Source organism: Henckelia pumila, chromosome 4 (genome assembly GCF_033568475.1).
Source record: "Henckelia pumila isolate YLH828 chromosome 4, ASM3356847v2, whole genome shotgun sequence".
Classification (NCBI taxonomy): Eukaryota; Viridiplantae; Streptophyta; class Magnoliopsida; order Lamiales; family Gesneriaceae; genus Henckelia; species Henckelia pumila.
In genome coordinates, this window is record NC_133123.1 from 145031257 (window position 1) to 145055032 (window position 23776).

At 32.3% G+C, this 23776-nt stretch overlaps 3 protein-coding genes and 2 long non-coding RNA genes across 5 annotated transcripts; 3 read left to right on the plus strand and 2 right to left on the minus strand.

Annotated features, from left to right (window-relative positions):
- Positions 1-345: 345 nt before the first annotated feature.
- LOC140861974 (uncharacterized) lies at positions 346-918 on the plus strand. The gene has a single exon (XM_073264973.1). The coding sequence runs from the start codon at positions 346-348 to the stop codon at positions 916-918; it is 573 nt and encodes a 190-aa protein (XP_073121074.1).
- Positions 919-3621: 2703 nt separating this feature from the next.
- Positions 3622-6746, plus strand: LOC140863726 (MLO-like protein 9). The gene is made up of 15 exons (XM_073267342.1): positions 3622-3877; positions 4181-4238; positions 4334-4536; positions 4623-4739; positions 4823-4880; positions 4961-5049; positions 5148-5222; positions 5299-5387; positions 5483-5532; positions 5610-5650; positions 5727-5900; positions 6004-6039; positions 6124-6191; positions 6268-6328; positions 6417-6746. Exons 1-15 carry the CDS (start codon positions 3743-3745, stop codon positions 6681-6683), a joined length of 1521 nt encoding a protein of 506 aa, XP_073123443.1. The 5' UTR covers positions 3622-3742; the 3' UTR covers positions 6684-6746.
- Positions 6747-11546: 4800 nt separating this feature from the next.
- On the plus strand, positions 11547-12281 carry LOC140861975 (uncharacterized). Its single transcript, XM_073264974.1, has 2 exons — positions 11547-11627; positions 11691-12281. The coding sequence occupies exons 1-2, from the start codon at positions 11547-11549 to the stop codon at positions 12279-12281; spliced, it is 672 nt and encodes a 223-aa protein (XP_073121075.1).
- A 3093-nt stretch (positions 12282-15374) lies between these two features.
- Positions 15375-18934, minus strand: LOC140867653 (uncharacterized). The gene is made up of 7 exons (XR_012145219.1): positions 18619-18934; positions 17668-18205; positions 17513-17600; positions 16529-16688; positions 16285-16417; positions 15996-16057; positions 15375-15679 (listed from the first exon to the last, which is right to left on the minus strand). It is a non-coding gene; the product is annotated as an uncharacterized lncRNA (long non-coding RNA).
- A 665-nt stretch (positions 18935-19599) lies between these two features.
- LOC140865942 (uncharacterized) lies at positions 19600-21869 on the minus strand. Its single transcript, XR_012144765.1, has 4 exons — positions 20886-21869; positions 20180-20378; positions 20013-20079; positions 19600-19713 (listed from the first exon to the last, which is right to left on the minus strand). It is a non-coding gene; the product is annotated as an uncharacterized lncRNA (long non-coding RNA).
- Positions 21870-23776: the final 1907 nt, after the last annotated feature.

The following is a 23776-nucleotide window of genomic DNA, read 5'->3' on the forward strand; positions in this document are numbered from 1 at the left end:
CCACGAATGGAACGTCTGTTCCTCATTGTTGCGTCTGTTCTGCCTGACGAACATTGTGTCCGTTCACCATCGTTGCTTCCGATGTCACATCAAGTGCGTAAGCAGTGACACATTGTCCGTTCCACCTGACCCTCCGGACCATTTCTGATCATTCCGAGTCTAATCTCGGACTCCGTTAATCCATTAAGAGTTCCCTTAATCATGTTTATTGGATTAAATAACAGTTACTTACTAAAACTGGGTACGGGCTACTACAGTCACAATGTATAAGGAGTTAGGGGAGCAAATTTTTCTCTGTAGGAGGTAAGGAGGGAGTTGAGGGATGTTTATGAGAATGGGAGGGCGATGTTGATGGAATATCAAAGAGCTCGGCGTGAACTCTTGTGTGCTAAACCTGTAGAGCCTTTACTTTCTCCCTACTCCTGGTCTTTGCCGCCCCCTGGGAAGCTTCAGTTAGATGTGGATGTGAGTTTTGATGACAACAATAATGTGAGCGGGATTGGAGGGATTGTGAGGGATCCGGAGAGACAACCTGTGGTGGCATATGGAAAAAAGCTGGTGATGTCGGGTTCTGTTGTTCTAGGTGAGCTATTATCTATAAAAGCTGGAATGGAGTTTTTGAGAGAGAAAGACCTTCACCAAGTTTTAATAGTTTCGCATTCTCTCTTGGCAGTGCAAGCAGTTACATCGCCAAAAGAAGATCTTAGTTATGTGGGTCTGTGTGTTGCGAATATTAAAAAGAGTATTACAGAGCTTGGAAATATTTCTTTATTCCACGCGAGGAGATCGGCTAATGAAGTAGCCCACTCTTTAACTAAATTTTCTTGGTCATCCCCTACACCTTTTTGTTGGGTGTTTGGAAATTTTTCTAGTTGGTTGATAAAGCTTGTAAATTCAGATCTTATCAGTATTAAATAAAGTTACAAATTTTTCTGTCAAAAAAAATTCCATATGCAATGATCTTTTACAATATTTTATTAAAGTAATTTATAAATGTAAACCACAAAAAAAATTTGGTTGTAAAAATTTTATTTAAACATATAACTTCTAGTCAATGTCACAAGAAAAAGGACTACATATTAAAAAATTAGAAACTATAAAAAACATATCAAAATGATTTGTTATCGTAATTTATTCAAATAATTTATAAATATAAACGACAAAAAATGTTGGTTGCAGGAGCAAGGTACTACCGAGGTTGTAACAAAATTGTGCTCAAGTTGCGGGGCTTTTGACTTCTGCGGACTAACGACATATGAAAGTATAGTCCAGAATCCCTAATAATTATTGAGAGTAGTTATTAAATTAGTAGATGCTTCTAGATATAAAAAAAAAATAGTGATATGTTGTTCACTTATCTTTAGGCTGAACTTTAGACCCTGTGCTACTAAATCAATTGTTTAGAGGTATGTAAGTACTGACTGAGATATCCAGCTGAGTATTTATGTCATTTCTTGCATTATTATCTATCATATGATGCATGTTTATCATGTCATGTTTTGTATGAACATGTGCGTATCACTTTGAGTCTGGTATCCCTTGAGAAGTTGAGTACGGTCGCTCAGCTCTTGTTTCTTATAACCGAATGACAACCACTAGATACATAGAGCAGCGCGTGCGGTTACCCATGACATTATTAGTCCAAGATCACGGTCAGTATGTGTGGCACCCACTGAAATTTTGAAGCAGCACACTCATACTGGGGGCCCCTAGCTATATTGTAAGCATGAGTTCCAATGTTTGATCCCCAATTACCAGAGTAGTCATTTTTTATGCATTACATATAAATATGTGTACTCATACATTACGTACTTTGCGATTTCACCCACGTCCCTACTTCTATCATGGACACTATATTCAACGGAGCACTTTGCAAGTTGTTCAAGAGGTGGATCAGTGTTCAGTCGGTTACCAGTGCTTATTGATATGATGTTCACTTATTTTTTCTTTTATTTTTATTAAAGTTTTTGAATTAGATTTAATATCAATATGTTCATGTCACACTCGCATCTAAAGTTAGTGCGCACATGATTTTTGAATTAGATATGGTGTATATCTAAGCCATAGATTGTAAACTGGGTTTATTTTCAGAATCATTATTAAGGTACGTACCCTTAAATCTAAATATCATTTTTTATCATTATTGTAATTTAACATGATAAATATAATGGGAAAATGACATATATCACCCATGTTAAATTAATCCGGGTTTGCTGATAACTTCCTATGAAAGTTTTTTAAGCTAGTAGTACTCCCTTGTGATTCTAGATATATAGCATACACACCCATTCCGACTAAAAAATGACTAAACTACACTTAAATGACTTTTATGAACTTTTTTATCACCATTTATTGAAAATTTAAATTTAAACATCAATGCATTAACTTTTATTTTCAATTAAGTTTATTTATACAATCACTTTAATTAATTTAAATATTAAATTTTTTTTAAAAATAATTAAACTTATCTTAATTTAATGTAATAATATAATTTACTATTAAAATATATTTCGCGTATAATAAATATTAACATAAAATAATTATATATAATTTTCATAGTTATTTAACTAAAATTTGATTAAGTTATTCAATTAAATATAGAATTATAAAATAAAATTAATTTAGTATTTTATTTAAGTAGGGGTATTTTTCTAATTTTTGGTTGAAAGATGTGTGTATGCTACAGATCTAGAATCACATAGAGTTATTAGTTCAAACAAGTTTCATAGAAAGTTATCAGCAAACCCGAAATTTTACTGGGGTGATATATGCAATTTCCCATATGTAAATCTCAGTGTAACCTTTACACCAAGAATTAAATTCTTCATCCATTAGTATATATATGGAAAAAAAAAATTTAGTCTCGTATGTTTGTCACTTTTCGATTTTAGTCCTCTATATTTTCAAATTTTAGTTTTAGTCCGCTATCTTTATTTTTTTGGCAGTTTTAGTCTTTTTTTCTGATGTGGCGCTGATATGGCACCAATACAGTGGTGATGTAGAGCTGATGTGTATAGTGCCACGTAATCATTTTCGAATAAAAAAACTGAAATTGCCAAAAAATCGAAACATGCTGGACTAAAATTGAAATATGAAAACATAGAGGACCGAAATCGCAAAGTTACAAACATAAAAGACCAAAATTGCAGTTTTTCCGTGTGTGTGTATATATATCTGATCCCCTGCACCCTAGGGTGCAGGAAATTTTAGTGCGACCACTAAAACACGGTAGTGGGTTTTAGTGGTTTTTGTTTTTGTTTTTTTTTTTGCACCACTAAAACCCACCACCGAGTTTTAATGGTCGCACATAATTTTCCTGCATCCTAGGGTGCAGGAGATCAAAATTATATATATATATATATATATATATATATATATATATAATATATATATATATATATATATATATATATATTCTGCGGGGTTACGGTCCCAAAACTAACTAAAATCCCTACCAACAATCACTCCGCGGCATACTCGACACGAATTCTATTTTCAGTGCCTATTTTTGAATATGTCAATTAACTAACATCGGGTTGAGTTCCGTTACAAGATCTAATTAAAACTAGACAAAATTTAGAAAACAAAAATGGAGCTTGCCATCTCATGATTTCTGTCAATATTCATGATCCCAAAAACTTTTTGATTTCCAATAGAAATCGATATCATGAAGAATATATATAGATATATATATATATATATAATATCCATTCTGATTTGATCATCATATAAGAAGAAGAAGATGGCTGGAGGTGGAGGAACGCATGCAGCTTCCAGGGAGCTCGACCAGACTCCGACATGGGCCGTTTCATTCGTCTGTGCCGTCATTATTATAATCTCTATAATTCTGGAGAAAACACTGCATAAAGTTGGAGAGGTACGAATTAATATTTGTATACCTATAAATTTATACATTTCTAAATTATTTGTGGAACTCTATTCAACTAATTAATTAGGGGTTTGATCGTGCATGGTTTTTGTTAATCATGAATGATATTCTTTAAATTAACATGCATGTACAAGTTGAAGACAAAATTAAGACACAAATATGCATGCATTGGTTGATTTTTCTAACATTATTTTCTTTCCATTCCGATCGACTTTAATTTTTAGAACTGCAACCATATATATATCAAACTGCAATTATATATTTAATTTAATTTTATGCTTAAATTTGTAGACTTTTGAGAGGAAAAAAAAGTATTCATTGGTGGAAGCTCTGGAGAAAGTTAAAGGGGGTAAGAGCAGCTGCCGCCCCAACAGCTCTAACTCTAATAGCTAGCTAGCCTCATGATATATATATTCATTCTTTGACTCAAAATATTTTGCGCAGAGCTTATGGTTTTGGGGTTCATCTCGCTTCTACTAACATTTGGACAAAACTACATTACCCAGTTCTGTATTCCTGAAAAGGTGGCAAACACAATGTTGCCCTGTCATTTAGATAAAGAATATGATGGGAGTAGTCACCGAAGACTCCTGTGGATGCAACGCAGAATCTTGGCAGCCGATAGTCCAGCCAAAGATTGTAAAAAGGTACGTACCTAGCTAGCTTATAAATACGAGGAACAACATTTCGTTTAACACGTACAATCATATTTTTATTCATATCAATATGCTAGGGGTATGTGCCACTAATATCTGTGCATGGACTACATCAGCTCCACATCTTCATATTCTTTTTGGCTGTATTTCATGTCATTTACAGTGCCGCAACAATGATGCTGGGAAGGTTGAAGGTATTTTGTCTATAGCATATATGTTTGGTTTAGTCTCTAATTTCATGCATATTGTGAATTCAAATTATTATTCATTGTCTCAGATTCGTGGATGGAAAGATTGGGAAAGAGAGATTGTACATGAATATGATGTATCCAATGGTATCTATCATCTTTTCATTATTAAAACTTGTCTTCCGGCCATTTTAAACTATATGCGCCAATTGTTTTTGTGCACACAGATCCTTCAAGATTCAGGCTTACACACGAAACATCTTTTGTAAGAGGCCATACCAGTTCATGGATGAAAACACCCGTCCTGTTCTATGCTGTAAAATTCTCATATCTCTTCATTTTCCGACGCATACATAGCTATGTTCCTACATGTGTGAACTCATGATCAGCAAATGCAATTAATCAATTCGACAGGTTTGTTTCTTTCGTCACATATTATGGTCAGTTCGCAGAGCCGACTACTTAACTCTACGGCATGGATTCATCTCAGTAAGTTCTCTAGATACATTATTGTTAAGGATAAGATTCCATCCACATAATTCTGATATATATTACTTCCATTTAGGTCCATTTGGCTCCCGGTACTAAGTTCGATTTTCAGAAGTATATCAAGAGGTCATTGGAAGATGACTTCAAAGTCGTCGTTGGAATCCCGTATGATATATATTTCTCCCGGCCAGTTTAATATCAAATCAAATGATATGTATATATTTTTCTTACATAGAATCATATTTTTGTCCCACTCTCAGCCCAGTGTTATGGATGACTACAGTCGTCTATCTGCTTGTAAATGTTAAAGGTATATATGTTCTTCCTGGCCCTATTTGTAATACCATTTCCAGCAATTATATCCGTTTATTTCCGTTTTCGTTTCAGGATGGCATGCTATGTTTTGGCTGTCAATAATGCCATTAGTGGTATGACTCTCTCACACCTTGACCAAAGTTTCTTAATCCCGCAAAGTTTTAGCACTAACTATTTCATTTGAAAAAGATGATTTTGGCAGTTGGAACAAAGCTTCAATCAATCATAACACAAATGGCTATTGAAATCCAAGAAAGACACGCAGTAGTCCAAGGCATTCCGCTCGTTCAAGTTTCGGATAGACATTTTTGGTTTAACAGGCCTAAGTTGGTGCTTCATCTTATCCATCTTACGCTCTTTCAGGTTGAATTTTTTCCGTCCTTCAAATCTTTCAATTACCAAATTTTATAGATTGAGAGCATTCTTATAATCATCCTAATTTCTGGTTCTGTTTTCCTCTGATCAGAATGCTTTTGAGATCACGCATTTCATATGGATTTCGGTAATGAATACGTTTATATATGACCATATATGTTCATAGATATCAATGACTGAAGTTGAATTAATAGTAATGAATGTGGTGCAGTATGAATTTGGAATGTACTCATGCTTTCATCGCAATTTCATTCTTGCCCTTGTCAGAGTGGGCATAGGGTGAGTAAGGTCTTGATATTTGCTGGGTTTTGAGTCACTGACTCCATATTGAATTGAAGTTTGAAAGTGATGACAGGGTAGGAGTGCAGTTTTTATGCAGCTACATTACACTTCCACTTTATGCACTTGTTACACAGGTAATATATATGATAACAAAACGAACTCTTAAATTTTCTTGACGTAACATAACGGAACCGTAATTAACGTTTATATATCTTAATTCAGATGGGATCACAGATGAAGAAGTCCATATTTGATGAACAAACTTCCAAGGCGTTAATGAACTGGCATAACAAAGTTAAGAAGAAAACTGAACGTGCTCCTCAGCCAAACACACCGCGTTCGCGTAAATTAGGAGGAAGTCCCGGGGATTCCCCGGACAATTCTCCAAAGGCCGGAATATCAAATATGGAAATGGCCGATAAAAATTCGATATCCCCGAGACACATGGCCGACTATAATGCGAATACCGACTTGTTAACCGGCCCATGATATGCATGTATACCATCACTACTTCCTTTAATTTTAAGTTTGTTTTTTCAACTTATGCTTATATATATGTGTGCGTAAACAGACTGTTCTGTTGATATGTTACTAAACGTGTGGTGTGTGCCATATCTGAAAGCGAACAATTCCACATAGATTTATCTAAAAGTTTAATGTGGATATTTTTGGCCATGTTATTGAGGTTGGTCTTCTCCATACCCTTCATTTATACATTCTAATCGTGGTTTGGGGACGAAATCGATGGCTCCGGCAGAGTCCAACTTCATAGTATGGATTTGTCCATCAGCAAGAACGACATTTTGATCCCTGGCTTAGTAATTATTATTATTATTATTATTATTATTATTAGCAGTAGAACTAGAAGTAGTATTATCTCTTCTATTATATTAAGTGCGGGGCTACACCAAATTGATACGTCGGTGTGACCTCTTTGTTTTTATTTTTTTTACAATTTTTTTTTACCATGATTTAATATATTTTTATTTTCTACAACGTATCTATTCTATATTATTATGCATGAGGGTGCTAGAATAACCGTTTATGTTCATTTTCATGGTCGTACCAAATTACCCCACAAACATATAACTACCCCACTTTCTCACATTATTTTCCATGTTATTTTCTTAACCACCTATTTTTTAATGGTGAGAAATAAATCACGATAATATATATATATATATATATATATATATATATGTAAATACGTAGGATTATATGGATACTAGTTAGTTATTATTATTGGTCCACCATGTCACGAAAATGGGAGTAAAACAGTGGGGTTAATATGAAACGGTTAAGCCATCGACACCAAACTTCCAAATTTGGGATAAGTGTTCGAGTCTGATTTCCAATCGTTACAAAATATCCTTTCCCCATTAAAAAAATTGAAACTTTTAAATGTGCTAGTTTATTTATTCTAATTTAATTTTTAATGGTCCATATATATTTTTGATGAATTATATGTAAATTATCACTTCTTGAATGAAATTAAATTTTTTTCCAGGAAATGAAATTTGAATTGTGTGATTTGATAAATTCTTGAATGAAATTTATTATTATTATTATTATTATTATTATTATTATTATTATTATTATTATTATTATTGTTGTTGTTGTTGTTATCATCAATACTATTATTTTTCCAAGGAAATTAAATTAGAGTTTACAATTTGAGAGTTTGGAATAAAAAAGGTGTAACAATCACGTGCCGCCTTTCCTTTTATCTTAATGATGAATTGGTTTTCAGTCCCTAAATCCAAAAGCAAATTAAGAATCAGTCTCTTGTCAGAAAAAATTTGTTTGCACTCCCTGGGCCCACATTATTTTATTCGGATAAAATTAAGTACAAAACATTGAAAATATGGTAAAAATACAAGATATTTGAGCACTAATTGTTCAAGATCGAGTACAAAAAATACAATTTTGAGTATAAAATCTAAACATCTTTATTAACGTGAACTTGCAACATGTGTTTGAGTACTCAAAAATCATATATTTGTACCAAATCTAACACATTGGGTACTCAAAAATCACATATGCGTACCATATTTTCAATGTTTTGTATCGATTTTCATCCAAATAAGATAAATATGTTATTAATATCAATATTTTTTAGTACTCGAAAATCATATATTTATACTAGATCTAACACATTTGATACTCAAATATCATGTATTTGTACCATATTTTTCATGTTTTGTACCGAATTTTATCCGAAACAAAACATGTGGGCCCAGGGAGTTTAAACAAAGTTTTTTTCTGACAGGGACTGATCATTAATTTTTGTTTAGGTTTGGGGACTGAATTATAATTAACGTTTATTTGACACAAAAAAATGACCGAATGACCACATTGAGAAAAATAAATATATGACAGATGGATTAATTTGGTAGAAAATATCAATATATTAACATTTAGGGTTATTTTGGCTCCAGTGAAGCGTTTGTAACTAAACCAGTTTAAGAGCACCCCCAAGGGGTGAAGAAGACGCTCGCGGACGAAATTTTCTGCTATATTTGGTGTTACACACCGTGCTACACTTTATTAAAAAAAAACTTTATTTACACAAATTATTAAAAATTAAGTACACTAAACACTATGAATAAATAAAATGCAATTAATCAGTTATAAAACATTTCATTCACCTGTGTTTTCAATTAAAAAAATCATCAATGTATTTTTTTACTCATTTATCTTGTTTGAGACACAATTTATTGTCAATTTTAATTTTCGGCCTATGTTTGAGACATCATATTGCCACATGTTTTGAAACATGTGGCATATGATGTGATATGGGCATGAAAAAATGAGTATCGGGTCGAGTATTAAATTTTGAGTTCTAACGGTACACATTGGGCAACGGGTCTTATAGGAAACAAACTATACCCGACCCGTTAGGGTTTTGATATTTATTTAGTAATCTACGTAAATGTGTGCTTTTATATTTGTAAAGCCAAAACGATGCAAATGGTAAATATATTTTTAATTATACTTTTAAGAATTGTTTGGTATGATATATTATTAATCTAGGTATAACTTATTTTATTCAATTTTACGTTTTTTTGTCATATTATTTATCTATCTATTAATTATTTATCTTACATCAATCAAATCATTGAATTTAAATTACTACATTATCCTTTATAAATAATATTATTAATATTTTACTAATTTTTAAAAGGACAAAATGATAATTTACCATTTTTATATAAAATTTAATCAATTAAATCAAACAAACTATAATCTATCAACAAATTTTATCTCATTATTTACATTTATTTAATATTTTATTTATAGATAAATCCAAGCGTAAAGAATATATCTACATATCCTACCCTTTTTTTTTGACAACACATATCCTATCCTTTTTCGTGAATCTTGATAACTAAGAACTTCAAGAAGAATCTTTTTTTATTATTTAATTTGATTGAGTTAATTATGTAATAAGAGTCATAATTTGAATTACTTCAATTTGTTTGTTTTGTGTTAATTAATAATTAGATGTGTCAAAATATAGTATAAATATAATTTTTCAATGGGTCTTACGGACCCAAACGATTCCAACCCCTTAAACTTCGGGTATAGGTCGGGTCGGGTATGACTTTTAAGTTTTAACGTATCTGGACGGGTACGAGTCCTTAAAAATTTTAACAGCCAGGTCTCAAGCCCTGGTTAGGTATGAGTTTAAGTGTTAACGAGCCGGGAAGACCCTTAAAAATTATAAGGGTCGGCTCTTGGGTCCTAGTTGAACCAACCCATACCGATCTCATTGTCATCCCTATATACAAAACACTAGATGAGCCAAGGGAACTCATTGTTGCCTCGTTCTATTTAGTGTTTTTTCCTGACACTTAAATAAACCAAACAAATCAAAGTAGAGTCATTAGACAAAGCATCAGAAAATAAAGACATCGAACATCGTAAGAAAAATAAGGACTAAAATAAGAATTGACTGTTTAACAAGTGTACGAGCAATCATATATTCGCTTGTCGCCTAACAAACCTAACTTTGAAAGTAAGTTCTTGTGAAAGAAGGGAACAACATTCAGCAGTAAATCGTTGTGAATTGAGCAATAACAACTTAGAGAGTATTTGACTAAGCTTATTAAAAAGAGCTTATAAGCTCTTAGAGCTTAAAAGCTGTTTTACGAGCTTATAAGCTATTAGAACTTATTTTAAAAATAAGCTGTTAAAGTGTTTGGATAAACTTATTTTAAATAACTTAAAGATGTTGATTTGTTTAATATTATAAGATCTTTTTATTGTCGAAATTACCAAAAAAGGTATAATTATATTAAAATAATATTTTGAGTTATACATATATGAAAATAGTTTTAGAATAAACATAAATTAAAAAATTGTTATACATAGATGTAATATAGTTGATTGATTTGATTGTAATTTTCCTTTTATGCACTAATCTCTCTACCCTATAAATAGAGGTGTTTAGTCCATATATTGTACACTCATCTTTTTCTATTATATTCTCTCTTGTCTTTTATTCTCTCATATTTTTCTACTAAATTTATAACATGTTATCAGCACGAGTGCTTTAGCTTCAAGGTAGAACTCATAAATAATTTTCATTCGTAATCTTTGTGTAGATGCTCTCGATAAAGCACAATATGTAACTTTCATATTGATGCTCTCGAAGTAGCACAATTATTATTATTATTATTTTTTTTTTTTTTTTTTTTTTTTTGCCAATAGCTTCAATGATCTGGTAGTAGCACAATATTAAAAGTTAATATTGATGCTCTCAAAGTATCTCATATTTTATGTTCATATTATGCTCCTGAAGAAGCATTAATTTTAATTTTATGTTGATGTTCTTGAAATAACACAAAATATTTTTATTGGTCATCTCAATAGATCTATGGATACAATATAAATATATAAGATTTTTAATATTCCTGAAGAATATTATCCAAAATCTTAAGTTTATCAATATTCCCGAAGAATATTGACTTTTATACACTTTTATGTTTGTGTCTTATATTGGGATATTATATTTTTTTATGCATTTATTTTTACTCGACATTAATTGATATTTATTTATGTGAAGATTTATCATTCTTAGGAAATTTAGTAAATATGATAGTGTGATTCGATGCTTATTAACATAATTATATATATATATATATATATATATATATATATATATATATATATATATATTTCACGTATATATAATTATTTATTAACTAATTTTATAACATTGTTTAATAAATTAGTAAATAACATAATTATTTATTTTGTACATTTTTCTACACGTATATATTCAACTTTATATATATATATAATTTATTATTATCCTTAAATTCGTTTGTTTTCTTTTTAAGAGTCGCAATGGTAAACATTACAAAACTTGAATTTGAAGCTCTTGACATCAGTGGAAAAAATTATTTGTCATGGATTTTGGATGCTGAGGTTCATCTTGTTTCTACGGATCTTGAAAATACAATAAAATAAAAAATTAATGAATCCCCGCAGGATCTTGAAAAATCTCTTATTTTCCTTCGCCACCATCTCGATGATGGATTGAAAGCTGAGTATCTCACTGTGAAGAATCCACAAGAATTTTGGAAAAATCTTAAAGAAAGGTTTGACCATCAGAGGAGTGTAGTTCTCCCAAGAGCCCGTTATGAGTGGATCCATCTTCGCCTACAAGATTTCAAATCTGTAAGAGATTATAACTCCGCATTATTCAAGATTTGTTCAAAGCTCAAACTTTGGGGAGAAAATATCTCTGATCAAGATCTACTTGAAAAAACTTTCTCCACCTTCCATGCTTCAAATGTGCTCCTGCAGCAATATCGTGAGCGTGGATTTAAAAAGTACTCTGAGCTTATTTCCTGTCTACTAGTTGCTGAACAGAACAATGAATTACTATTGAAAAATCATCAATTATGCCCAACTGGCTCTACACTATTTCCTGAAGCAAATGAAATATCATTCCTTGAAGTGAATGCCAACTCAACTCAAAATCCCCATATTAGAAGAGGACGTGGGTATGGTCATGGGCGTGGCGTGGCCATGGTCAAAACAAAAATTACCAGCAACATGATGGAAAGAGACAGATAACAAACCACCAGCAGTGGAAACCGAATAATGAAGAAGAAACAGGGAGAAACATGAAAAAGTATGAAGATAAGTGTTTCAAATGCGGAACGGAAGGGCATTGGTCTCGTACCTGTCGTACTCCAAAGCATCTTGTGGATCTCTACCAAAATTCGATCAAAGGAAAGGGAAAAATAGAGACAAATTTTGCTGATGATGATGGCCCTGTTGATATAACTCACTTGGATGTGTCTGATTTTTTTGCACAACCAGACGGAAATATTGATCATTTGATTGGGGGTGGTGTGCTAGAAAAAATAGAGTGATCAAGTTCTGCCTTTAATACTTTCGTGTCCCTAAGATTAGTGCTTTTGGTTATCTATGTTGTTTTTTCTATAATAGTCAGATTTGCCTTTTTGGTTTTGGTTTTGGTTTTATTCAGTACAATTTTATTTTCAGTTGTAATAGTGGTTAATGATTTGAGAACTTTATTTAATATAATTTCCTTCTTATGAATATTGAAGTTGTAACTTAATCTATTATGCATTTCTTTTAGATTAATAGAAGAATACCAAGACATATGTCTAGCCGATAGTGGTACAACTCATATCATCCTTCAAAGTAAAAGGTATTTTTTGGAATTAACATTAGCTGAAAATAATGTTATAACAATATCGGGTGCATCAAAAATTATTGAAGGTCATGGAAAGGCAAAAATCATTATGCCAAATGAGACAATTCTATATATTGAAAATGCACTCTACGCTAGCAAATCCAGTAGAAATTTGCTTAGCTTTAAAAATATTCGCAGAAATGGATATCATATTGAAACATTGAAGGTAAACAAGGTTGAATACATTTGTATTACATCTATGATATGTGGTAAAAAAAAACATATAAAAAAAAAATTACGTGCACTCTCTTCTGGGATGTATTGCACAATAATAAAGGCAATTGAGGCAAATACAGTCACAAACAAGAATTTTGTTGACAAGAAAACTTTCATATTATGGCACGACCGACTTGGTCACCCTGGGAGTTCAATGATGCGAAGAATAATAGAAAATTCACGTGGACATCCCTTAAAGAATCAAAAGGTTCTCCTAAATGGTGACTTTTCATGTGTGGCTTGTTCAAAAGGTAAACTAATTATAAGGCCTTCTCCAACGAAGATTGATGTTGAAATTCCAACATTCTTTGAAAGAATTCATGGGGATATTTGTGGGCCTATACACCCATCATATGGTCCATTTCGATACTTTATAGTATTGATTGATGCATCAACTAGGTGGTCACATGTTAGTTTGATTGCAACTCGAAATATAGCTTTTGCAAAGCTACTTGGGAAAATGAATAAACTACGAGCTCAATTCCCTGACCACTCAATTAAGGCAATTCGCCTTGATAATGCTGCTGAATTTAAATCACAAGAATTTGATGACTTTTGTATGTCAATGGGGACTTCGGTCGAGCATTCAGTAGCCCATGTCCATACATAAAATGGTCTTGCAGAATCCTTTATTAAGCGACTGCAATTAATTGCAAGACCGCTACTCATGAAAACAAAACTGTCATCTTCAGCCTGGGGTCATGCTATCATACACGCTGCATCGTTGATTCGTGTAAGACCAACTAATTACCACCAATATTCACCATTGCAACTTGCATATGGTCAAGAACCTGAAGTTTCTCACATTAGAGTATTTGGTTGTGCGGTACAAGTACCTATCCCACCTACACAACGAACCAAAATGGGTCCCCAACGTAGACTTGGAATTTATGTGGGATATAAGTCACCGTCTATCATTAGATATTTGGAACCCTTAACAGGCGACTTGTTTACTGCAAGATTTTCCGATTGCCATTTTGATGAAACAAATTTTCCAACATTAGGTGGAGCAAAATTGTATCCTGAAGAACAACGAAAAATCTTTTGGAATGAGAAAACATTATCTCATTACGATCCCAGAAACAATCAATGTGAGCAAGAAGTTGAAATAATCATTCACTTGCAAAGAATTGCAAATCAATTACCTGATGATTTTGTTAATACAAAAAATGTAACAAAGTCACACATACAAGTAGAAAATACCCCAGTGAAGATCGATGTCACTAGTAGAAAAAATGTCTTTAATGACACACATAAATGTCCTTATATGGAACTTTTGGTGACAATAAAGTTTTGGTGACATTTGCAATAAATGTCCTCTATTCTAATGTCGTCTTAGCCTTTGTGACATTTTGTAATGTTAGCATAAGATATCAACGTTGACTTTACAAGTGTCACAAATTAGAGATTTCAAGGCAATAGAAAATGTCATGAAATGTTATTTTTACCGACACTTATGTTTGTCTTATACCTTTATTTATAATGACAATAAAAATTGTCACCACAAGTAATTTATGAAGTTAATTTAAAATGTCATGTTAACTTTACTATTATGACATATAAATGTCACTTGTTTTAATTTATAAGAACATTGAAAAGTGTCATTATTTGCTATTTTTAAAGACATTTTGAAATGTATTTTTATTAGTTTTACAATAACAAATATAATCTCACTACAACAAAAACGGAAAACGACAACGGATAAAATTCGTTGTCGTATGGGTCTCAAAACCGTTGTACTTTTGGGTGTTGTCAAAAGTATAACCAACGACAAGCTTTCAAAAGACAACGAATTTTATCTGTTGTTGTTTCCTTGAAAAGACAACGGTTTTTATCCGTTGTCGTATATCAAATTTTTAACAACACCAAAAATTACAACAGTTTTAAAATGACAAAGACAACGGATTTTATCCGTTGTGGTTGCTCAAATAAAAAACAAAAAAAAATTAATTTTAATATATAAATTTTCAATATTATAAATAAAACAAAATTTAAAATTTTTAAAATAAAATTTAATATACAATTTTTCAATATTACAAATCAATATTCTAATTCTAAATCAATCTACACTAAAAAATACATAGATCGAGTTATGAACTAATTTATATAAATTAACTTGAAACATTCCTTCAATAGATCGAGTTATCCACCATTATTTCTTGCAACAATTCAAAACAAGATCTAAAGGTTGAAAAGGTTTGAAGAGATTAGCAAAAAACCACCACGTGCTATGCAAAAAAATCTAAAGGTTGAAAAGGTTTGAAGAGATTAACTTTGAATATGTCTTTCTCGACGTAATAAAAACCACCTCGTGTTGTGTAACAAAATCTAAAGGTAGAAAAGGAATAAATTTCACAACATACAAAAAAAACAATGTGTCACGAGTTTTATAGCAGGAGGAAAAAATTCAAAGCTTATGAATTAAAGATGATATTGATCAAATGTCATACCCACTGTGTACCTGATGCATATGTATTTTGGCAAGGGCATAAGCTATAGTTGGGAGGATTGCCTCAACTTCTTCATCACTGACCTGTAAAGCAGAAACTTGCCCATTTAATTATAAATTACTGAGTTATCCTAGATCACTCATGGGATGAATTTAAATCTGGTAGTGGCCCAATATGAGAAATACGATATTTTTAAAAATTAAAACTAAATTAAATGCTATAACATATGACAGTAACTACTGAATTTTTTATGCCCACACGTGATGTTGAATAATCCATGTAATTTAAATGTAAGATACTCGTAAATTTTCTTTATTAAAATAGAATTGATAGAATCCCTTTTAGGGTCTTAATCTATAATCCATGTAAATATAGAATACGAATAAATCTTTTTGTAACCTGAAAATATGGCCGGACGTGAGAAGAAGGTTCCAAGCAAGCAAATCCACCAATAAGGGAATCTGAAAAAATAAGGAAAAAACTGAATTATACTAATAAAAAATCCTGAAGGAATTTCCCAATCTTTTAATAGTCAAATATCTAGTTTGGCTTCATCACTCATTTTATATCTCTATATACATGATGCATCACCTCTCTCCTCCAACTGGCTCATATACAAGAAATACATAATTGAATGTAACATAATATTTTGGAGATTGAAAGCCTCGAGGAAAATAAATAATCTTACATTTCCTTCACTAGCTGTTTTATAATGAAATCCTTCGTGTGGGCAGTAACTTTATCAACCTTAGTTGCACAGAAATAGTAATGGAGTCTTTTTCTTGATAACAGTTGTCTTGGTCAAAATCTCATGTAGGTACCTTAGCAGAAACAAATAATAACTTTAGACATTAAGATTCAAACTTTTAAGTGGTTCACATCCACGAGGTTTTGTATGCATGAGTACACAAACAAATAAAACTGTCACATACTCTGAAGCAGCACGGATATTAGGCAAGAAATCGACAGCATCCACCACAAATACTACACTAGCTGCCTGAGGCAAGAACTCATATAATTTGGGTTGAAGCCGTGAATGGCCAGGAACATCAACAACATGAATAGGCTTCATTTTTCCTTTATGCCGAGCAACTGAAATATGTTTCAGAGGGATTAAATATCTCAGTTTTACAGGAAAAAACATGATGACAAATCCACACTCCAAATTACATTATCCAAACAGTAAGTTCACATAATATTAGTATTACCTTATTTCATATTAAGATTCAAAATTACTATATATTCAAACACCTCATATGTACAGATATTAAACATTATTTACCTTAGTCACTTATGAATGTAGAACAAAAGTTCCTTCATTTGGTTCTAGCAAATCTATACAATCAACTATTCCAAGAAAAAGATAAAAATTCCCTGTGAGCACATTGGAAATTTCATCCGAAGGTTGTCGAAAATATTGTTCGAAACACACAAAAATCACTTCTTGCTCTGTTACCAATTGTCCCTGTAGTTTATTTTGAACCTAACTTGACAAAAATAAATACAAAATTCCATGTTTTAGCATATACATGGGGTGAAAGCCCACAAAGACATGTCATTACTATCATATATGAAGTATACTCTCAACCCTCTGCCTTTGACGCTCTTGTTCTTTCAAGTGCTTTATGTCACAGTACTGTACAATCATGGACATAAGACCAACCTAACAAAAGAAAAAAAATACAGAAACTATGGATTACAACATAATACAATGTCAAAAAAAATAAAGCACATTTAGAAAAAAAAACTTATGAAAAATTATCATCGTTTGAACCATCGAAACATCATTTATAATTTGATGCTCAAATATAAGAAACCATTGAGCATATTGTAATCACCTGCTCTATCATAAGACCTTCAACTAAGCATAGTTTTTCAACTATATTAGTTGCTAGTTTGGAAATTAAACCATGTACCTGAAATTTTATCGACAAGTGAATGAGCTTTTTCAGCAAGCTTTAGAACAATATGTGTACCTCTCCAAGGATTTTATCGATTTTCATCCTATGTATGAAATACATGTAAGTAATGAACCAACATTCAGACATAAAAGATTCATTATAAAACCGACCTTATTATATTCCTCCAGCAAGCAATTCCTCATCCCAAGCAACCAACCATTTTTTAGTCTTTTCAAGTATCTATCTTCTATTGAAAGCTTCCTCTTTGAAGCATTCCAATCAGCCGGAGGGTGTTTGAAGCAATTTCTCAAGTATATCGTTGCAATTACTTAAAGGAAGAAAAGAAAAAAGATAACTAAGATCACTTATCTGATTTTGACAAATTTTATACAAGTCCTTTAGTATGAAGAGGTTCATTCAGGTGAAAGGTTTTAAAGAACAGCTGGAAAAAGAACCATAGTGAAAGTATGGATAAACACTAGATCATACCAGCTCCTATGTGTATTCAAATGTGGAAGCTTCAGATGAGAAAAATACAAATGGCTACCTTGACATCTCCCGGTACATTATTCTATATATTATAATCGAATAAGCTAGATGCTAAGCTATATCATTTGAAAGCCAAGCAGAGCTCCAAAGATTTCTCTCCGAAATTCAGAGGCCAAAAAACATCCAAGCTTCTGTTGAGCAGTCCATATCGAGCAATCACTACAAAAGAATGGTTAAAGAGCCATTAAAATTATATCGGCTAAGGGTAGACTAATATCCTATAAAATAAAAATCCATGTTAAAAATCATAAATCTCTTGGAAAGATTGTTCTCTTGATCTCCTTGTGGAGAAATTAGGTCATTCCCTATTGATAGCGAATTCCTCCACAGACAAAATAACAAACTAAACATTCCAAAAGAAAATTCAGCTGACAGGAAATATTCCTCAAAACATCTCCTCGTGTTATGTTACATAAATCAATCGAAAAAATGGACAATATTCGTATCGTTCACATCAAGACGCACAAAAATCATACAGTTTTGGGGTTAAACAAGGCAAAAAAGGAAACAGACACAACCACAAGACAAAAATGAAACACATCAGTCATATAGCGTAATAATACATCACATACCTCGTCCGGCGATAGAGAAGAGGAGGCGCCACATATGATAAAGGAAGAGAGGGCGTGGGTGTGGGAACGTCGCCTGAATTTGGCCGGAGCTGGCCGAGGAGATAGGTTGGAGCGCATTCCGCTGTTGCCTAACCCCATCAGAGATTCTCCTCTTCTCTCAACCCAGAGAGAACAACTGTATATAATTTTTTTGATCCAAGCTGTAAACTCGAGATTGAAGACACGATTGGACTTGCTAAAGCTTGGGATAGCTGCAAGGATGTCGGACGACCAGTTTCCGGCGATCGATCGGCACCGGAGAAGAGCTGGGTTGAAGGAGGCGACGGGTTGGGGGCTAGGGATTGGTTTTTTTTTTCTCGTTCCTTCACTTAATAAGCCTCAAGAATATAGTAGTAGGTTATTATGTAATCTGTATATTTTTTAATTTTAAAAATAAAAATAAATATAAAATAACAACGACAACGGATTACAAAAAAGTGTTGTCTTAGACTCCAAAAAGCACGCACATAGACAACGATTAATTAAAACCATTGTCTTAGGTCATGAAAAACCCGCTCATAGACAACGGTTTTTAAAAACCGTTGTCTTTGACATATATAAGACAACGGTTTTTTGAAGACCGTTGTCGTTTTTAATTAAAATATGGCCAATGACAACGGATTTTGTAAAAACCGTTGTTAAAGACCAAACGACAATAGTTTTGATACAAAACCGTTGTCTTTTTAGTGTGGTTAATTAACATATTTGTTGTAATGTCTATACATATTAGTTTTGATGTTCCATCGATCAAAACACCAATAAAATTGTCATATCATGAAATAACCACAAGTATCGTCAATAGCAAATTAACGTAAAATATAAGTAAAAACTTTCATTGAAACCAATATACAATACATCATTCATATTTGTCTAACTTACAAAATTCTTATATATAAGTGGCTATGCACCAAATCCATTTAGTTTTAGTACAACAGCAACAAAGTGTAACCTAGCGAAAAAAATCAGTTAACTGATCCGTATAATATCTTCAGCCATCTCGTAAAGCATCTTCAAACATTGCGTCCTTATAAACATTTAATATTCTTTTCTTGTTACCTGCAAACACAATTTACATATTTGCATATGTAAAACTGAAAAATAAAAATCTAAAGTGCATAATAAGTAATAACTGATCGAACAAATCATCATTTATGTAAAACACACATAATAAAATTCTTATCAACCATCAACTCTAAATATAATTGATATATGTTTAAAATTAAATGATATAATAATAATAAATTATGAGATTCATGGCTAATAGCCTTATCTGGTCATTTGATGGTAAAAACTTGCAAGTTCATTTTCTTCTGAATTCATCTATCAACATATTTTTCAAGAAATAGATTATTAACCTCTTTTTTGTGCATCTCGAGCTCTTCTCTTTCACGTCGAATTTTCTCAGTATCCCCCTTTATCTTCCTGCAAGCAGCAGACTCAAAAATTTCGGATATGAAGTAACTTTAAGAATACCAAAATTGTTAAACATCAAAGACACTAGCAGAAATCCACCGCACGATACCTGACGAAGGGTTTTTTCTTGAGCTTTAAGATCGTGTATGCAAATCGATTCTTCAGGAGGGCAGCCCTTGACGGGGGAAACAAGTCTCTCAGCTTGTGCGGTCACACCTGAAATTCCTAACAATCATTAACATTAGAATCATTTTCATATGGCTTTAGCAAAGAAGTTTGTTCTTGCTGGTCCAACTCCACGACAGATGCTGCAGAAAACCAATTTCACATATGTCAATACCCATGACTGGCTCATGCAACTGAAAAAACTGATCACCACTTGATAAACAATATATCAACTCATCATAGTTCTTATCGAAGAAAACATAACACACAATGACATCTGTCCTAAAACATAGCAAATATTAATACAGATCACCCCAAAATCACACTGAAAAAACTAATCAACACTTGATAAACAATATATCAACTCATAATAGTTATGATCCGAAGCAAACATAACACACAATGACATCTGTCCTAAAACATAGCAAATATTAATACAAATCATTCCAAAATCCCAATGATGGTGCTGCACAATAATAACATGAATGAAATAAACTAATACCTCTAAATAAATTCAAAGCATTATTCGTTGGTTCTAGAAATTTACAACTTCAAAATATCTGGCACAATTTTGAAGGTATGGAAATGGATGATCAAAAAGAAAACCTAACTAAGACATTGGACGTAGCAGTAACACAACAACAACTTACAAAGTTCGTCAAGTCGCTTGTGAACACCGAACTTTTTCTTCAAATCTGCAGCTACAACAACTTCATCCTGAAACATATAAGTAAAAATTACCATTCGAACTTGCAATATAGATAAAATTTTGACGATTCTATGAAAACAAGAATTGAAATACAAAAGGAACAATAGGCTATTGTCAGCACAAATCAATGTTTGATTTAGACCAGAAGAATCTTTGGAGAATTCAGATTCCTTATCAGATGTTGTCCTAGATTCAGGTTCTGCACAATCGACAAAAGGAATTCCATCGGAATTGGATGCCGAATTCCAAATACGTCAGCATTTCTTCTTACTCCATAAGCTCAAAACAACATTCTTTAAATAGGTATTTAAAAACAGAATGTTTCATAAAAATGTCTGAGAGAGAACATTAGAACACTTATTTCAAAAGCATAAAAATTCAGCACACATGAAAATTAATATTTCTTCAGAATCAAATATTAACCTAAACTACACTTAATCAAGAGTAAAAAATCTCATAATTCCATTAAAGATTATTTCCGTCAAACCAAACAAAGCAAAAACAACATATAACAAACAAGATTTTCAGAATCATACCCAAAGATCATTCCTGCTAGGCTGTCCAACCAAAGCATATCGGTAATCCTCATCAATGTACAAAATCGAAGAATCCCCATTAGCATGAATTATAGACAAGAATGCTAACCATAATTAATAAGAAAACACACATACTAAGGTTCACATATATATGCTCTAGAGAAGAGGATCATGAAAGAATTGAAGTGTGCACCTTCAGTGAAGCACACTCATCAATGCTATTTCGAAATATAGATGTATGAAGGTTACAAATAATAGGAAAAATTCAAGCAGAGATAAAAGACTATTATATATATCTAGCTATCACAATTAGGAAACCAAACTGCCATTGGTGCTTAAGAAATAGCAAGAGTGCATATACTAAATATCACACCAAAGACGACATTATAAATTTATAAGGGTCTATTATTTAATCTATAGTTTATATACAATCAAAATAATTGTCTTTTGCATGTTAAAGATATAAGCTAATTTACTAAAAGCAGCTAGCTAGTTATTTTGAGAAATATATACAATGATGCTTCATTTTCAGATTGGAACACTCATGTTATATATAAACACTATTAATTCCCATCTAGCTAATTTTATAAAACAAAAATCAAGAAACGGAGCACTAGTTAGCATCGGAGAGACTTCGATCATCAAGAAGAAATGGATCGATCCTGTATTTTTTCAACTTTTAGCTAGCTATAGGCTCGTTTTAAAAGATCTGACCCCTGAAAACTCCTCGAAACCAACAGATTTTCTAGGAGAAGTAAAATTCTCGAACCTTTAATTTTCTAGGCCAAAGATAGATCATAGTACATCATGGAATATAGGGAAGAATCTTGGAGTAAAAATTGAACTTAAAACATAAAAGTGCATAATCCTTTCATTCAAGGTGCATTCCATTCGTGCCTTGGCCATTGAGGTGCACCGATGTGCACCCTGTAAGCTCAAGGCACACGCCTCATTCAAGATATGTGTGTTGGGGTAGACCAAGATATGCTTAAGTTCAAGCTAACCATATATTCAAACTTCATAAACGTTGAAACTTTGAAATCAATTTTGTTAGTTACCACCCTGTACTCCTTCATTTCCATATGATCGATTATACAGACCAATACAGAGAGTGAATGTTAAAACCCAGAAAATATGAAGAACCGAATACATAGACCCAACTCAATCTATGCGCGTAAGAGAAACAAGGATAAAAGGAGATACCTTCTCAAAAAAGTTAACAAAGTGGACGAAATCTCGAGGAAGAATATGCGCAGCTTTAGTCGCGAAACAGGGTCTAAATTCGAGCATCTTTCTTGCGATCTAGGACATAATCGAAAGCTTTAAGGCTTGGGTTTCTGTAACAGATATCGTCAAATCCTCTTAGATGGCATCTCTGCCGCCGTGAAAACCAAAGATAGGAGATGGCTGGGATTGAGAGGCGACGGAAAAGGGGCTTAGGGTTGGGTTTTCTTTCTTTTTTTTTTTCATCTGTTAAGACTTAAGTTTGTATAATTAATAATGATTGATATATATTGATATTGTGTAATATGTGAAAATAAAAATATGGAGGGAATTGAAAAGATGGTGGGAAATGTGAAAAAAATGGAGGGATTGAGATAATAAAAAGTTAATATTTAATGGCATTATGATAAAAATGTCACTATAGATGGTTTATTATGATTTATATTTTATCAAATTAATATTTTTTCTCAATTGTCATTAAAAGATAGTTTTGACAACACTTTATAAAAAATGTCATCACATAAGTGTCACCATATCCAATTTTTCTAGTAGTATGTCCCTGCAGGACCATATAATACTTTAACCGAAAATGAATCTAAAATACGCCAGAAGCATGGCCGACCGATTGGTTCAAAGGATACAGTATCCAAAAAAAGAAAGGTACAAGAAAAACAAGGTTTGAAAACTCCAGAAGAAGAAACCTTACATCAAAATTAAACAGATGTGGATAATGTGATCCATGAAGAATCACAACCACATGAAAATATTGAGACTTCAACAAATTATTTGATATCTCGTAAAATATGGGATCGCAGAAATACGAACATCGATAATGTGTTCGCACTTAACATGGCTCTTGATATCATGCAATGTATTGATGATCCCGAACCACAATCTGTTAAAGATTGTCAACAAATAAATGATTGGCCAAAATGGAAGGAATCTATACAAGCTGAATTAGATTCTCTAGAAAAACGTAAAGTATTTGGACCCGTAGTTCAAACACCCAAAAATGTAATCCCCGGATACAAATGGGTGTTTGTACGAAAAAGAAATGAAAATGGCAAAATTG